The sequence below is a fragment of the Vipera ursinii genome (assembly GCF_947247035.1).
Source record: "Vipera ursinii genome assembly, chromosome: 2".
Classification (NCBI taxonomy): Eukaryota; Metazoa; Chordata; class Lepidosauria; order Squamata; family Viperidae; genus Vipera; species Vipera ursinii.
Window position 1 is genome coordinate 13,385,600 of NC_139513.1, and position 17,323 is coordinate 13,402,922.

General features: G+C 45.5%; 3 protein-coding genes across 5 annotated transcripts in view; all 3 read left to right on the forward strand.

The window, feature by feature from the left end:
• The first annotated feature begins 1,313 nt into the window (after positions 1–1,313).
• Positions 1,314–7,616, forward strand: LOC310636260 (uncharacterized protein). Its single transcript, XM_083355920.1, has 6 exons — positions 1,314–1,462; positions 2,922–3,468; positions 3,732–3,816; positions 3,919–4,001; positions 4,650–4,776; positions 5,550–7,616. Exons 2-6 carry the CDS (start codon positions 2,977–2,979, stop codon positions 7,334–7,336), a joined length of 2,574 nt encoding a protein of 857 aa, XP_083212046.1. The 5' UTR covers positions 1,314–1,462; positions 2,922–2,976; the 3' UTR covers positions 7,337–7,616.
• A 731-nt stretch (positions 7,617–8,347) lies between these two features.
• LOC310636262 (uncharacterized protein) lies at positions 8,348–16,196 on the forward strand. Of its 3 annotated transcripts, none has more exons than XM_083355925.1 (6): positions 8,348–9,021; positions 12,207–12,753; positions 13,017–13,134; positions 13,237–13,319; positions 13,968–14,094; positions 14,868–16,196. In XM_083355925.1, exons 2-6 carry the CDS (start codon positions 12,262–12,264, stop codon positions 15,914–15,916), a joined length of 1,869 nt encoding a protein of 622 aa, XP_083212051.1. In that variant the 5' UTR covers positions 8,348–9,021; positions 12,207–12,261; the 3' UTR covers positions 15,917–16,196. The 3 variants fall into 3 exon arrangements, with proteins under 3 accessions (XP_083212051.1, XP_083212053.1, XP_083212052.1); XM_083355927.1 differs by lacking the exon at positions 8,348–9,021 and adding an exon at positions 10,842–10,857; XM_083355926.1 differs by lacking the exon at positions 8,348–9,021 and adding an exon at positions 10,853–10,869.
• A 115-nt stretch (positions 16,197–16,311) lies between these two features.
• LOC310636263 (uncharacterized protein) overlaps positions 16,312–17,323 on the forward strand; it is a 36,193-nt gene continuing 35,181 nt past the window's right edge. The window contains exon 1 of the mRNA XM_083355928.1: positions 16,312–16,379. The gene's annotated coding sequence lies outside the window, so the exon portion shown is untranslated. The remainder of the gene's footprint in view (positions 16,380–17,323) is intronic.

Here is a 17,323-nt window from a genome sequence, read left to right on the forward strand (position 1 = left end):
CTGCCTTAAAAGAGGCGGTGGTGAGGCCCCTCCTCAAGAAGCCTGCTCTGGACCCGGCCTTGTTGAATAACTACTGTCCTGTCTCCAACCTTTGCTTTGTAGCGAAGGTTGTCGAGAGTGTTGTGGTGTATCAACTCCCTCAATTCCTGGATGAAGCGGACTATCTGGACCTGTACCAGTCCGGTTTATATATCCTAGCAGAGTTTCATCTTATTGGGTTATACACGTTATATTTTGCCCCTCCCCCCACATGTTGCAGTGGCGATATTTGGTCAAAAAACCCCTCTCAACAGCCAGGACTGAACCAACAGTCTGAGAGTGTTTGAAATTGTGCTTCCCCCATCCTTCACTCTACCAGCTGAGCTCTGGAAGGGCACCAAGAATAAGGAACAACATCTCATTAACACAATGCTGTAATCACCAGACTGAGGTGCCCAGCAAGCGATAAGGCCATGCTGATTTATAGTTGCCCATGCCCAGGGGTGGGCAACCTTGGCTCTTTTATGACTTGTGGGCTTCAACTCCCAGAATTCCTGAGCCAGCCATGCTGAGGGGAAAGGCAGTCCACAAGTCATAAAAGAGCCAAGGTTGTTTACCCTTAAAATGCCTATCGTTTTTTGTGGTCTAGTGATTTTCACATTTGCCTCAAAGGCAAAAGGCTCAAAACCAGGCAGAAACGCATCTTTTTCTCAGCATCAGAGCCACTTCTCGCTCAGAGAAAGGGCAGGAAAAGGCTTCATCCCTAAGACAAGCAAGAACCCCATACCATTTTCTCTTTTATTGGGGAGGGAATGAATGAGGGGAGGCTGATTTCAAGCCACCGATCAAAGAAGGCTGGTCATCCCAAGTGAGTGGAGTGAGTTTCAGCTCCCAGAATTCGTAACATGAGGGAAAAGGGAGAGTTTCCCATTCATGGCCTGCCTGAATCACCTTAAACACAGGAGGAGGAGGAGATCTCCTGAGGTGCACTAAGTGTTTTGCTAATTTCTGAGGCAACTCTTGAGGAAAATGACTTTTGATCTTCAACAAAGGTTTCCTCAGTGTTCACAAATCACACGCAGTTCCCAGAAATTAATAAGAGGAAGCTCTAAAACTGCAATCTGTATAGATGACACGATGATATTTAGAAAGGCAAGACTTAGACCCAATCCCACGCCCATCATCCCTGGCCCCCTTCGGCGCCCTTGCAGGATCCCCTGGCATAGCGCAGAGCGTCCACCAGGGGTCTCCCTCGGCAGCGGTTGGAAAGGATGGGCAGTCGCCTTCCGGAGGGAACTGAGCATGCGCCTGGCTCTTCCGCCATCAGAAGGGAGATTCGTACTTGCCGGAAAGGCTGGAAGCGCCTTTGCTTTTTCTCCCGTGTCCGGTTCTGCTCCCCTTCGCTGCGGCCCTTAGGCTGAGCCAGCGGGCCAAGAGGCCGTGGGGAATCCCCGCACGGAGGGCGATCCAGACGTGACTCAGAGTGAGTGGAGGGGGAGGAGGGGGCTTTCCTCTGATGCTGGAGGCGGGCGTGGAGTATGCAAAGCTTCATTGAGTTCCTCTTGTTGGGTTATACGCAAGGCTACAGTTCCACGTGTCAAGAGTTGAGTGCGAGGGTTGTAAGGACTGGAACTCGGTTTCCTCGTTTCCCTCCTTGCCTCACTATCCGTTGGTGGCTCTGCCGGTGCATTGGATGGTGGTTTGTTAATTCTGGCTTCTGGAGTTCACCCAGGACAGGGGAAGGGAACCTCGGCTCTTTTAGGACTCAAGGACTTCAACTCCCAGAATTCCTGAGCCAGCTATGAGCCATAAAAGAGCCGAGGTTGCCTTCCCCTGACCCAGGGGTTTGGGCCAGGAGGTTAATGGGGTTCTGCTGCCTTAGGTTTTACTAGAAATTCAAATGTTGATTAACCTCCTTGCTAAATCGATTTAGATAGGCACTCACGTGAATTTTCTTCTGCCTGGAGACATTTATAATTTGGATTGTGCAAAGGGTAGTTCTTTCTAGGCAGCAATAGAAATTATTTGATATAAATAATCTGTTTCCAGAAACAGAAACCCAAAACATATTTTAAATGTATTTACTTGGTATTTTGATTCCTTGATAGAAGTTGAGCAAGAAGAGAAGTGTGCTAAGAACTTTTCCCAAACATAAATGAGTCTGTCTAGTAAGATTCCCCTCCCACCCACATCTTCCCAGACATTGGTGGCTTCATAAGAATTTCTTTTGTTGATTTGTTTATTTATGGAGAAGGATGCTCAGTATTGTGGAAAATAACTGGAAGTAGTGAGGAACTTTTAAAATAAAAATATATATGCTTTTAGTATTATCATGTAATCCTATTTTATATTTTATAATAATCATTTTATAATCAATTGCTTGAGTAGATGCTTTGAGAATATGGGGGAAAATACAAGCCTCAGATGGAGGGAGGGGGAGAACAGGAGTTATCATGGGGCCCAGTGTGAGTCACCATCTAGGAATTGTTTTTAAGTACCTTCTGGTGCCTGGTACCCCCCCCCCAGGTGTAGAACATGGGAGACATCTCTTCCCTAGAAACAGGATAGTAGGGGAGGGATCTTATTAGTATAATGTAAGCAAACAGGGGCAGAGATAATGTATTCTGTTTAGGCGCTTTTGATAGATTGTAACCTCAAAAGCCTAAGCTAATGGGGCCATGGGGGAGGGAATGGGGCGTCGGCGATAGGATGTATAATATGGGATTTTGGAATTTGGGGTGTGGTTCAGTGTTTGGCTACATTGTTTGCCTTCCTGAATCCCACACTTTGCAAACCGTTACTTTTTAGACTTTGTTGTGAAGTCTAATAAACTTCTTTTCTATTTGTAACACAAACAGAGTGAATTTCAATTTGTGACTATTTTTGTGTCTAACTATTCAAATTTGTCACCTTGTTGCAAACCCCTGTGTTTTGCCTTTCAGATACCTAAGCTGGTTCCACTGGAGACTGAAGTGTCTTGTGAGGGAAGAGGCCTGAATGGCATTAGGAGATTTGGACAGACCCCTTGTGATTAGGAAGACCTGGGGAGATCAGGCCATTTTGGTGATGGATTACATGGAGGGACAAAGCCCAGCAGATTCAGGAGTTGGAAAAGGCCCTGCAGCTGCTCTGCCTTGGAGCTTTGGGAAGAATGGGGCAATTCCTGGGCAGAAGAGCCAAGAAGAGGAAGCCAACAGTTCAGAGGTCCAATGCTGTCACTTCAGAAAAGTGCAGTTCCAGGAGGGGAGGGGTCCCCGAGATGTTTGCAGTCAGCTTCACCGCCTTTGCTGTCAGTGGCTGCAGCCAGAACAACACACAAAGGCCCAGATGCTGGACCTGGTGCTCCTGGAGCAGTTCCTGGCTGTCCTTCCCCCAGAGATGGAGAAATGGGTGCGGGAGTGTGGAGTGGAAACCAGTTCCCAGGCAGTGGCCCTGGCCGAAGGCTTCTTGCTGAGTCAGAAAGAAGAAAAAATTCAAGAAGAGTTGCAGGTGTGAGAATGTAATTATGTCAGTTCCAAGGAGAATCTCTCTGAATTTGTCAATGTGTCTCTGGTAGAATTTTCTGGGATTATGATCTCCTAAGACCCATTGTTCTATTCTTCTTCCAGAGGATACATTTGGGGCAATTCTTCCTCTCTCACTTTTCAGCTTAATCTATGGACATTGGGGTCTGTTAGGTTGCGTGTTCAATCCTGATAATTCATTTGTGTCTCTGTACTCTTCCCTTCTTTCTCGTGTCACGTCTTGTCCAGAAGTGGAAAGATTCATCCAAATCCTCCCAGGAGCTGTTATTCAGGGAGAGCTTCCAGAAAGGTGAAAGTCAAGACACCACACTAGGTAACCGAAGTTCTTTTCATGTGATGTGAGATTTGGACATCCAGGTGATTGTTTTGTTCATCTTGAATGAAATCCCTGCTTCCACTGTTTTCTATCTCACAGATAATAGAAAGCTGTCCATAGTGTTTTTAGAACCACCTTCTCTTTGTGGTGGAGCTGAAAGAGTGGCTGAACCTCTGCCTCAGGTAGGAGGAGAAATATCGGAAAGGTCCATGAACCTTGGATGGGTTTCATTTTATTCTGTATAATATTCACTGTGTAATATTGCTGTTTCTAATGTATAATGTTGCTCTTCCTAAGCAAGACAAATTGTAGATCATATCATTGAAAATTCACACTTGGCTTAACTTAACTGTCCCTTCTGATAATTTTTTTCTGCCCTCCTGCTTCTTTGCTATCTCCCAGGGTCATTCTCACATACCATTACAAGCTCTCCCAACACTCCCACGAAGGTGTGGAGTGGGAGGGAAGAGTTTGTTCCCTCGGTTGATGAAGCAGTCTATGGACAAAAAGCAGATGGATTTCCCCTGTATTTTCTTCTGCCCACTCTAGGAAGAATTGAAGCCAGTGAGAAGTAGTGGGTTTAATACCCAACTACCAAGTGACCAAAAAAACTGTTTTAGTTGGCTACACTGAAAGGCATTCCAAATATTTCCAACTTGATCCAATGTGCTTCAGTTGTGCCATCAGCCAAAAGCTGTGAGATCTCATTCTGAATTCTGCAGAAAGATGCCTGTTTTGTTCATAGGATCTCTCTGCTTAATTGGTGAAAGAAAACTGTCACATTATTCTTGGGATTATCTGCTAATTGGGAAACTTGTTTCCCTGTCCAGGATGTTGTGTCTTTGGAGGACGTGGCCGTGTATTTCTCCGAAGAGGAGTGGTCTCAGCTGGATCCTGACCAAAAAGCACTCCATGGGGAAGTCATGCTGGAGAATTCCAGGAATCTGGCTTCTCTGGGTAAGAACCCCCATCTGTGCTCAGAAATGTAGAGAAGGAATGTCTGGGGGGCTTAGATGTTATTTGTGATAGGAAAATATCACTTTTTATATATATACCGCCTTTGTTACTTTTTGCTCAGGGTAGTAGACACACCCAGTACTCCTCCTCCTCCTTCCTATTTTTCCCCAAACAATAATGCTGTGTCATGGGTTGAGCCGAGAGAGACTGGCCCAAAGTTACCCAGCCAGCATTTGCGCTTAAGGCAGAACTAGAACTCCCAGTCACCCAGTTTCTAGACTGGTGCCTTAACCATTGGACCAAACTGACTGAGATGTGCCCACTTGTGTTCTGAGTTTAGCATCATTCCAAGTTGAGGGTGGGGGAGCTTTTGCCATCCAGAAATTTTATTGACTTTCAAAGATTCTGTCTGAAAGAGAAGTGGAGATGAGGTTTTTCACTGAAGTTGGGGAGCTGGTGGGTATATTGCTGTCCCAGCATTATAACAGTGTCAATAGCACGTGGAGGAGTTTGTGGCCCCTTGGAATTGTCCCAGGTCATTGAACACACGGTTGGTCAAAGTTTAGGACAAGGTTTTGCTTACTTTCATTCGGAGGTCATCCAGTTTTGATATATGAGAATTGGGGGGATCCCACTTAGGAATACGTCTTTGGTAACAGCATGGCTTAGAATCTTCATGTCTGCCAGCAGAACTGCCTAAATATATTTTCCTAAATTAAAAAAAATTGGTCATTCCCCTAGTCTTGCTACAGTTTTCATTTTTCTTTTTCAAGGCTTTAATGGGCAAGAGAATAAGAATTGCAAGGAGGAATGCCAAGCGATCCATCTGAGAGAGAGAAAAGAGAACTTTACAGATCAAGTGCAACCAAAGAGTAATGAAACAAAGCCATCACAAATTAAATGCATGGAGTCTGGAAAGAGCTTTAATAAATCTGCTAATCTTATTTCCCTAAAAAAGACACGTTCAAAAGAGAAACGATATGCCTGCAAGGAATGTGGAAAGATCTTCCGTGATAATTACTGTCTTAGAACTCATGAAAGGAATCACACAAGAGAACGGCCTTATAAATGCATGGAGTGTGGAAAGACCTTTACTTGTAGTGGTATTCTTAATAACCACAAGAGGATCCACACAGGAGAGAAGCCATACCAATGCATGGAGTGTGGAAAGACCTTTCATAGTAGCAGTAATCTTAGTTCCCACAAGAGGATCCACACAGGAGAGAAGCCATATCAATGTGTGGAATGTGGAAAGAGCTTTACTTGTAGAAGTACTCTTAATAACCACAAGAGAATCCACACAGGAGATAAGCCATATCAATGCATGGAGTGTGGAAAGACCTTTCATTGTAGCAGTAATCTTAGTTCCCACAAGAGGATCCACACAGGAGAGAAGCCATATCAATGTGTGGAATGTGGAAAGGGCTTTAGTTGGAATTGTGATCTCACCTCTCATAAAAAGATCCACACACGCAAGAAGCCATATCAGTGCATGGAGTGTGGAAAGGCCTTTACTTGTAGCAGTCTTCTTAGTTCCCACAAGAGGATCCACACAGGAGAGAAGCCATATCAATGCATGGAGTGTGGAAAGGCCTTTACTTCTAGCAGTAATCTTAGTTCCCACAAGAGGATCCACACAGGAGAGAAGCCATATCAATGCATGGAGTGTGGAAAGACCTTTCATTTTAGCAGTAATCTTAGTTCCCACAAGAGGATCCACACAGGAGAAAAGTGTGGAAAGACCTTTCATAGTAGCAGTAATCTTAATGCCCACAACATGATCCACACAGGAGAGAAGCCATATCAATGTGTGGAATGTGGAAAGAGCTTTACTTGTAGAAGTACTCTTAATAACCACAAGAGAATCCACACAGGAGAGAAGCCATATCAATGTGTGGAATGTGGAAAGAGCTTTACTTGTAGAAGTACTCTTAATAACCACAAGAGAATCCACACAGGAGATAAGCCATATCAATGCATGGAGTGTGGAAAGACCTTTCATTGTAGCAGTAATCTTAGTTCCCACAAGAGGATCCACACAGGAGAGAAGCCATATCAATGTGTGGAATGTGGAAAGGGCTTTAGGTGGAATTGTGATCTCACCTCTCATAAAAAGATCCACACACGCAAGAAGCCATATCAGTGCATGGAGTGTGGAAAGGCCTTTACTTGTAGCAGTCATCTTAGTTCCCACAAGAGGATCCACACAGGAGAGAAGCTATATCAATGCATGGAGTGTGGAAAGGCCTTTACTTCTAGCAGTAATCTTAGTTCCCACAAGAGGATCCACACAGGAGAGAAGCCATATCAATGCATGGAGTGTGGAAAGACCTTTCATTTTAGCAGTAATCTTAGTTCCCACAAGAGGATCCACATAGGAGAGATGCCATATAAATGTGTGGAATGTGGAAAGGGCTTTAGGTGGAATTGTGATCTCACCTCTCATAAAAAGATCCACACAGGCGAGAAGCCATATCAGTGCATGGAGTGTGGAAAGGCCTTTACTTGTAGCAGTCATCTTAATTCCCACAAGGGCATCCACACAGGAGAGAAGCTGTAGAGATGGAGGTCAAGGATATGAAACGACCATGCGCAGAAAATTGCCTGCCTCAGTATCTAGTTATCCACATGACTATGAGGTCATTCCAATTAGCCTTGCCAAGGACTGCAAAGAACCAGCTAGATAAAAGAGACTCTGCCCTGGCTTGGATGTTTCGGATGTTCTCTAAGATTGACTGGGGTGTACACCAATAAACAACGCTTTTGCTGTGCGTTATTTCCTGCTTGTTAAACTGTATAAATACAATAAACTCTGCGTAGGCAGACAGACATATTTGGGACACCCTGCGTTGACTGGTCTCTGAATCCCACATTTGGTGAGGCCCCTCCTCAAGAAGCCTGCTCTGGACCCGGCCTTGTTGAATAACTACTGTCCTGTCTCCAACCTTTGCTTTGTAGCGAAGGTTGTCGAGAGTGTTGTGGTGTATCAACTCCCTCAATTCCTGGATGAAGCGGACTATCTGGACCTGTACCAGTCCGGTTTCAGACCCGGCTACAGCACGGAAACGGCATTGGTCACACTGGTGGATGAACTCTGGCGGGCCCGGGACGGGCTGTTCCTCTGTTCTGGTCCTACTTGACCTCTCAGTGGCTTTTGATACCATCAACCATGGTATCCTGCTGCGACAGCTCGAGGGGTTGGGAGTGGGAGGCACTGTTTTACGGCGGTTCTCCTCCTACCTCTTGGGCCGCTCGCAGTTTGTATTGGCAGGGGGACAGAGATCTACGCCGAGGCCCCTCACTTGTGGGGTGCCTCAGGGGTTGGTTCTCTCCCCCCTCCTGTTCAACATCTATATGAAGCCGCTGGGTGAGATCATCCGTGGCTTTGGGGTGAGGTATCACCAATATGCGGATGATACCCAGTTGTTCATCTCCACCCTTAGCCAACCCTGTGATTCCCTTGACGTGATGTCCCGGTGCCTGGAGGCGGTGCGGGTCTGGATGGGAAGGAACAGGCTCAGGCTGAACCCCTCCAAGACCGACTGGCTGTGGATATCGGCATCTCGTACTGTCCAACAGGTTCCATCTCTCTTGATGGGGGGGGAGGTTCTGCCCCCCTCAGAAAGGGCCCGCAACTTGGGTGTCCTCCTGGATTCACGGCTTAATTTGGAAGATTATCTGATGGCTGTGACCAGGGGGGCCTTTGCACAGGTTCGCCTAGTGCGCCAGTTGCGCCCCTTTTTCGACCGAGATGCCCTATGCAGGGTTACTCATGCCCTCGTCACTTCTCGCCTGGATTACTGCAATGCTGTTTACATGGGGCTGCCCTTGAAGTGCATCCAGAGGCTTCAACTGCTGCAAAATGCAGCCGCGTGGGTGCTTATGGGAGTATCTCGATACTCCCATGTTACACCACTCCTGCGCAAGCTGCATTGGCTTCCGGTTACCCTCCAGGTGCGATTCAAGGTGCTGATAATCACCTTTAAAGCCCTACATGGCTTAGGCCCAGGGTACTTGCGAGACCACCTGCTGCCATTATCAACCTCCTATCGCCCGGTTCTCTCCCACAGAGTCAGCCTCCTCATGTTGCCGTCGGCTAGGCAATGCCGTCTGGTGAACCCCAGGGGGAGAGCCTTCTCTGTGGCGCACCGATCCTCTGGAATGAACTGCCTCCGGAGCTGCGGACGGCCCCTGACCTTCGGTCCTTCCGCCGTGACCTGAAGACTTGGTTATTCCAACAAGCAGGTCTGGACTGAATATGTTTTTTAAATTTGGCTTTTACTGAGTTAAATTGTCATGTATCTATTATATTTACTGTTTAATTCTTTTTAAAAATTTTATATTTCATGTTTCTTAAATTTGTGTTGTGAGCCGCCGTGAGTCCTTAGGGAGAAGGGCGGCATATAAATTTAATAAATCTAATCCTAAATACAGACTTTCTCACAATGCAGTTTTGGGAGAAAACATCGCAGAAGCAACATTTTGAAAGATGGCTAACCCAACCCTCTGAACTTAGGACCTTCCCAATGGTTTAGCTGTTCAGGAGGATGTAAATGTGAGGATGTGGCTTTTTCAAAGGAAAACATCAGGGACCAGTCCTGCGCTATCTTGCTTATCCAGCTCACCTTTGTGATAGCTCAAGATGGCCCCATTCCACTGTGGGTGGCCACTATTTTAGATCATTTATATATCCTAGCAGACTTTCATCTTATTGGGTTACATAACACATTATATTTTGCCCCTCTCCCCCAAACGTTGTAGTGGGGATATTTGGTCAAAGAAAACCTCTTAACAGCCAGGACTGAACCAACAGTCTGAGAGTGTTTGAAATTGTGCTTCCCCCATCCTTCACTCTACCAGCTGAGCTCTGGAAGGGCACCAAGAATAAGGAACAACATCTCATTAACACGATGCTGTCATCACCAGACTGAGGTGCCCAGCAAGCTAAGGCCATGCTGATTTATAGTTGCCCATGCCCAGGGGTGGGCAACCTTGGCTCTTTTATGACTCGTGGGCTTCAACTCCCAGAATTCCTGAGCCAGCCATGCTGAGGGGAAAGGCATTCCACAAGTCATAAAAGAGCCAAGGTTGTTTACCCTTAAAATGCCTATCGTTTTTGTGGTCTAGTGATTTTCACATTTGCCTCAAAGGCAAAAGGCTCGAAACCAGGCAGAAACGCATCTTTTTCTCAGCATCAGAGCCACTCCTCGCTCAAAGAAAGGGCAGGAAAAGGCTTCATCCCTAAGAGAAGCAAGAAACCCATTCCAATTTCTATTTTATTGGAGAGGGAATGAATGAGGAGAAGCTGGTCATCCCAAGCGACTGGAGAATAAAGCCTCACTCGAGTTTCAGCTCCCAGAATTCTGAACATGAGGGAAAAGGGAGGGTTTCCCATTCATGGCCTGCCTGAATCCCCTTAAACATGGGAGGAGGAGGGGATCTCCTGAGGTGCATGCAGAGCAACTAAGGATTTTGCTAATTACTGAGGCTGCTCTTGAGGAAAGTGACTTTTGAGCTTCAACAAAGATTTCCTCAGTGTTCACAAATCACACGCAGTTCCCAGAAATTAAGAAGACGAAGCTCTAAAACTGCAATCTGTATAGATGACACCATGATATTTAGAAAGGCAAGACTTAGAGAGACCCAATCCCACGCCCATCATCCCCGGCCCCCTTCGGCACCCTTGCAGGATCCCCTGGCATAGCGCAGAGCGTCCACCAGGGGTCGACCTCGGCAGCGGTTGGAAAGGATGGGCAGTCGCCTTCCGGAGGGAACTGAGCATGCGCCTGGCTCTTCCGCCATCAGAAGGGAGATTCGTACTTGCCGGAAAGGCTGGAAGCGCCTCTGCTTTTTCTCCCGTGTCCGGTTCGGCTCCCCTTCGCTGCGGCCCTTAGGCTGAGCCAGCGGGCCAAGAGGCCGTGGGGAATCCCCGCACGGGGGGCGATCCAGACGTGATTCCGAGTGAGTGGAGGGGGAGGAGGGGGCTTTCCTCTGATGCTGGAGGCGTGCGTGGAGTATGCAAAGCTTCATTGAGTTCCTCTTGTTGGGTTGTACACAAGGCTACAGTTCCACGTGTCAAGAGTTGAGTGCGAGGTGTGTAAGGACTGGAACTCGGTTTCCTCGTTTCCCTCCTTGCCTCACTATCCGTTGGTGGCTCTGCCGGTGCATTGGATGGTGGTTTGTTAATTCTGGCTTCTGGAGTTCACCCAGGACAGGGGAAGGGAACCTCGGCTCTTTTAGGACTCAAGGACTTCAACTCCCAGAATTCCTGAGCCAGCTATGAGCCATAAAAGAGCCGAGGTTGCCTTCCCCTGACCCAGGGGTTTGGACCACGAGGTTAATGGGGTTCTGCTGCCTTAGGTTTTACTAGAAATTCAAATGTTGATTAACCTCCTTGCTAAATCGATTTAGATAGGGACTCAGGTGAATTTTCTTCTGCCTGGAGACGTTTATAATTTGGATTGTGCAAAGGGTAGTTCTTTCTAGGCAGCAACAGAAACGATTTGATATAAATAATCTGTTTCCAGAAACAGAAACCCAAAACATATTTTAAATGTATTTATTTGGTATTTTGATTCATTGATAGAAGTTGAGCAAGAAGAGAAGTGTGCTAAGAACTTTCCCCAAACATAAATGAGTCTGTCTAGTAAGATTCCCCTCCCACCCACCCACCCCGTCTTCCCACACATTGGTGGCTTCATAAGAATTTCTTTTGTTGATTTATTTATGGAGAAGGATGCTCAGTATTGTGGAAAATAATTGGAAGCAGTGAGGAACTTTAAAAATAAAAATATATATGCTTTTAGTATTATCATATAATCCTATTTTATATTTTATAATAATCATTTTATAATCAATTGCTTGAGTAGATGCTTTGAGAATATGGGGGAAAATACAAGCCTCAGATGGAGGGAGGGGGAGAACAGGAGTTATCATGGGGCCCAGTGTGAGTCACCATCTAGGAATTGTTTTTAAGTACCTTCTGGTGCCTGGTACCACCCCTCCCCCCCCAGGTGTAGAACATGGGAGACATCTCTTCCCTAGAAACAGGATAGTAGGGGAGGGATCTTATTAGTATAATGTAAGCAAACAGGGGCAGAGATAATGTATTCTGTTTAGGCGCTTCTGATAGATTGTAACCTCAAAAGCCTAAGCCAATGGGGCCATGGGGGAGGGAATGGGGTGTCCCGATAGGATGTATAATATGGGATTTTGGAATTTGGGGTGTGGTTCAGTGTTTGGCTACATTGTTTGCCTTCCTGAATCCACCACACTTTGCAAACTGTTACTTTTTAGACTTTGTTGTGAAGTCTAATAAACTTCTTTTCTATTTGTAACAAACAGAGTGAATTTCAATTTGTGACTATTTTTGTGTCTAACAGTATTCAAATTTGTCACCTTGTTGCAAACCCCTGTGTTTTGCTTTTCAGATAGGTAAGCTGGTTCCGCTGGAGACTGAAGTGTCTTGTGAGGGAAGAGGCCTGAATGGCATTAGGAGATTTGGACAGACCCCTTGTGATTAGAAAGAGCTGGGGAGATCAGGCCATTTTGGTGATGGATTACATGGAGGGACAAAGCCCAGCAGATTCAGGAGTTGGAAAAGGCCCTGCAGCTGCTCTGCCTTGGAGCTGTGGGAAGAATGGGGCAATTCCTGGGCAGAAGAGCCAAGAAGAAGAAGCCAACAGTTCAGAGGTCCAATGCTGTCACTTCAGAAAAGTGCAGTTCCAGGAGGGGAGGGGTCCCCGAGATGTTTGCAGTCAGCTTCACCGCCTTTGCTGTCAGTGGCTGCAGCCAGAAAGACACACGAAGGCCCAGATGCTGGACCTGGTGCTCCTGGAGCAGTTCCTGGCTTTCCTTCCCCCAGAGATGGAGAAATGGGTGCGGGAGTGTGGAGCGGAAACCAGTTCCCAGGCAGTGGCCCTGGCCGAAGGCTTCTTGCTGAGTCAGAAGGAAGAAAAAATTCAAGAAGAGTTGCAGGTGTGAGAATGTAATTATGTCAGTACCAAGGAGAATCTCTCTGAATTTGTCAATGTGTCTCTGGTAGAATTTTCTGGGATTATGAACTCCTAAGACCCATTGTTCTATTCTTCTTCCAGAGGATGCATTTGGGGCAATTCTTCCTCTCTCACTTTTCAGCTTAATCTATGGACATTGGGGTCTGCTAGGTTGCGTGTTCAATCCTGATAATTCATTTCTGTCTCTGTACTCTTCCCTTCTTTCTCGTGTCACGTCTTGTCCAGAAATCCTTGCAAGCTATCACTGAGTATCCCCAGGGGTGGAAAGATTCATCCAAATCCTCCCAGGAGCTGTTATTCAGGAAGAGCTTCCAGAAAGGTGAAAGTCAAGACACCACACTAGGTAACCAAAGTTCTTTTCATGTGATATGAGATTTGGACATCCAGGTGATTGTTTTGTTCATCTTGAATGAAATCCCTGCTTCCGCTGTTTTCTATCTCACAGATAATAGAAAGATGTCCTTAGTGTTTTTAGAACCACCTTCTCTTTGTGGTGGAGCTGAAAGAGTGGCTGAACCTCTGCCTCAGGTAGGAAGAGAAATATCGGAAAGGTCCATGAACCTTGGATGGGTTTAATTTTATTCTGTATAATATTCAATGTGTAATATTGCTGTTTCTAATGTATAATGTTGCTCTTCCTAAGCAAGACAAATTTTAGATCATATCATTGAAAATTCACACTTGGCTTAACTTAACTGTCCCTTCTGATAAATTTTCTCTGCCCTCCTGCTTCTTTGCTATCTCCCAGGGTCATTCTCACATACCATTACAAGCTCTCCCAACACTCCCACGAAGGTGTGGAGTGGGAGGGAAGAGTTTGTCCCCTCGGTTGATGAAGCAGTCTATGGACAAAAAGCAGATGGATTTCCCCTGTATTTTCTTCTGCCCACTCTAGGAAGAATTGAAGCCAGTGAGAAGTAGTGGGTTTAATACCCAACTACCAAGTGACCAAAAAAACTGTTTTAGTTGGCTACACTGAAAGGCATTCCAAATATTTCCAACTTGATCCAATGTGCTTCAGTTGTGCCATCAGCCAAAAGCTGTGAGATCTCATTCTGAATTCTGCAGAAAGATGCCTGTTTTGTTCATAGGATCTCTCTGCTTAATTGGTGAAAGAAAACTGTCACATTATTCTTGGGATTATCTGCTAATTGGGAAACTTGTTTCCTTGTCCAGGATGTTGTGTCTTTGGAGGACGTGGCCGTGTATTTCTCCGAAGAGGAGTGGTCTCAGCTGGATCCTGACCAAAAAGCACTCCATGGGGAAGTCATGCTGGAGAATTCCAGGAATCTGGTTTCTCCGGGTAAGAACCCCCACCTGTGCTCAGAAATGTAGAGAAGGAATGTCTGGGGGGCTTAGATGTTATTTGTGATAGGAAAATATCACTTTTTATATATATACCGCCTTTGTTACTTTTTGCTCAGGGTAGTAGACACACCCAGTACTCCTCCTCCTCCTTCCTATTTTTCCCCAAACAATAATGCTGTGTCATGGGTTGAGCCGAGAGAGACTGGCCCAAAGTTACCCAGCCAGCATTTGCGCTTAAGGCAGAACTAGAACTCCCAGTCACCCAGTTTCTAGACTGGTGCCTTAACCATTGGACCAAACTGACTGAGATGTGCCCACTTGTGTTCTGAGTTTAGCATCATTCCAAGTTGAGGGTGGGGGAGCTTTTGCCATCCAGAAATTTTATTGACTTTCAAAGATTCTGTCTGAAAGAGAAGTGGAGATGAGGTTTTTCACTGAAGTTGGGGAGCTGGTGGGTATATTGCTGTCCCAGCATTATAACAGTGTCAATAGCACTTGGGGGAGTTTGTGGCCCCTTGGAATTGTCCCAGGTCATTGAACACACGGTTGGTCAAAGTTTAGGACAAGGTTTTGCTTACTTTCATTCGGAGGTCATCCAGTTTTGATATATGAGAATTGGGGGGATCCCACTTAGGAATACGTCTTTGGTAACAGCATGGCTTAGAATCTTTATGTCTGCCAGCACAACTGCCTAAATATATTTTCCTAAATTAAAAAAAATTGGTCATTCCCCTAGTCTTGCTACAGTTTTCATTTTTCTTTTTCAAGGCTTTAATGGGCAAGAGAATAAGAATTGCAAGGAGGAATGCCAAGCGATCCATCTGAGAGAGAGAAAAGAGAACTTTACAGATCAAGTGCAACCAAAGAGTAATGAAACAAAGCCATCACAAATTAAATGCATGGAGTCTGGAAAGAGCTTTAATAAATCTGCTAATCTTATTTCCCTTAAAAAGACACGTTCAAGACAGAAACGATATGCCTGCAAGGAATGTGGAAAGATCTTCCGTGATAATTACTGTCTTAGAACTCATGAAAGGAATCACACAGGAGAACGGCCTTATAAATGCATGGAGTGTGGAAAGACCTTTCGTTATGACAGTAATTTTACTTTCCACATGAGGCACCACACAGGAGAGAAGCCATATCAGTGCATGGAGTGTGGAAAGACCTTTCATCGTAGCAGTAATCTTAGTTCCCACAAGAGGATCCACGCAGGAGAGAAGCCATATCAATGTGTGGAATGTGGAAAGAGCTTTACTTGTAGAAGTACTCTTAATAACCACAAGAGAATCCACACTGGAGAGAAGCCATATCAATGCATGGAGTGTGGAAAGGCCTTTACTTCTAGCAGTAATCTTAGTTCCCACAAGAGGATCCACACAGGAGAGAAGCCATATCAGTGCATGGAGTGTGGAAAGACCTTTCATTGTAGCAGTAATCTTAATACCCACAACATGATCCACACAGGAGAGAAGCCATATCAATGTGTGGAATGTGGAAAGGCCTTTACTTGTAGCAGTCGTCTTAGTTCCCACAAGAGGATCCACACAGGAGAGAAGCCATATCAATGCATGGAGTGTGGAAAGACCTTTCGTCGTAGCAGTAATCTTAGTTCCCACAAGAGGATCCACATAGGAGAGATGCCATATAAATGTGTGGAATGTGGAAAGGGCTTTAGGTGGAATTGTGATCTCACCTCTCATAAAAAGATCCACACCTGCGAGAAGCCATATCAGTGCATGGAGTGTGGAAAGGCGTTTACTTGTAGCAGTCATCTTAATTCCCACAACAGCATCCACACAGGAGAGAAGCTGTAGAGATGGAGGTCAAGGATATGAAACGACCATGCGCAGAAAATTGCCTGCCTCAGTATCTTGTTATCCACATGACTATGAGGTCATTCCAATTAGCCTTGCCAAGGACTGCAAAGAACCAGCTAGATAAAAGAGACTCTGCCCTGGCTTGGATGTTTCGGATGTTCTCTAAGATTGACTGGGGTGTACACCAATAAACAACGCTTTTGCTGTGCGTTATTTCCTGTTTGTTAAACTGTATAAATACAATAAACTCTGCGTAGGCAGACAGACATATTTGGGACACCCTGCGTTGACTGGTCTCTGAATCCCACATTTGGTGCCCTGAACAGGGACCATAAATCTTTAAAAACAAACAAAAAGAGATTTGGAATAGGACCTCCCTCCAGGGGAGCAACTTTCAACATATTTACCTTCGTCTGGAATAGACCCCAAAGGTACCTTCCTCCTACGGGACCCCTCAGAGGTAAGTATGGGTTGCAATCTATCTCAGCAGCAACAGCATGTAGAGGAACTAACTTTCCTGTTACAAAAGTCAGGGCTTAAAGCACCTGTGGCAGAGATAAAGAAGCTCGTAGGAGAGATAGGGAAACACTGTCCTTGGTATCTGGAGCACAGGACACTCCGTTTACAGGACTGGGTAAAGATAGGGCATACTTTACATCTTGAACCCCGGGCTCCAGATATTACATCTATGGTTTCAATGCCGTCAAGCAGTGGAAAAATTTGGCTCTGATGCTTTGGCAGGACAACAATTGACCACAAAACCTCCACCTAATTATAATCAAATAATTTTTTTCCCTCCGAAGTTACCTTTAATTGAACCTTCAGCTCCTCATGAAGAGGTTAATTCTTCTGCTTCTTCACAGCCATTGTATACCCCTATAAGGCAAATTTTAGAGGAACAATTAGCAAAAGTGGGGGGGGAATGTAGAAGAAATTGCTGACGGGCCTGGTCCCTTTGTCCCAGTTGATGTTCAGATGTGGTTTTTTTAATAATATTTTATTAGTTTTCCAATATTTACAATAATATCTTTAAGAAGCAGCGTGGTATCCGAGTTACAATATTTCCATTTCAAACAAATACATATTATTACAGATCTCCACATTATTATAATGTGGCTCCAGGCAGTTGTCAATGCTTCTTTGATGGAGGGTGTCTTCCCCTCTGCCTTAAAAGAGGCGGTGGTGAGGCCCCTCCTCAAGAAGCCTGCTCTGGACCCGGCCTTGTTGAATAACTACTGTCCTGTCTCCAACCTTTGCTTTGTAGCGAAGGTTGTCGAGAGTGTTGTGGTGTATCAACTCCCTCAATTCCTGGATGAAGCGGACTATCTGGACCTGTACCAGTCCGGTTTATATATCCTAGCAGAGTTTCATCTTATTGGGTTATACACGTTATATTTTGCCCCT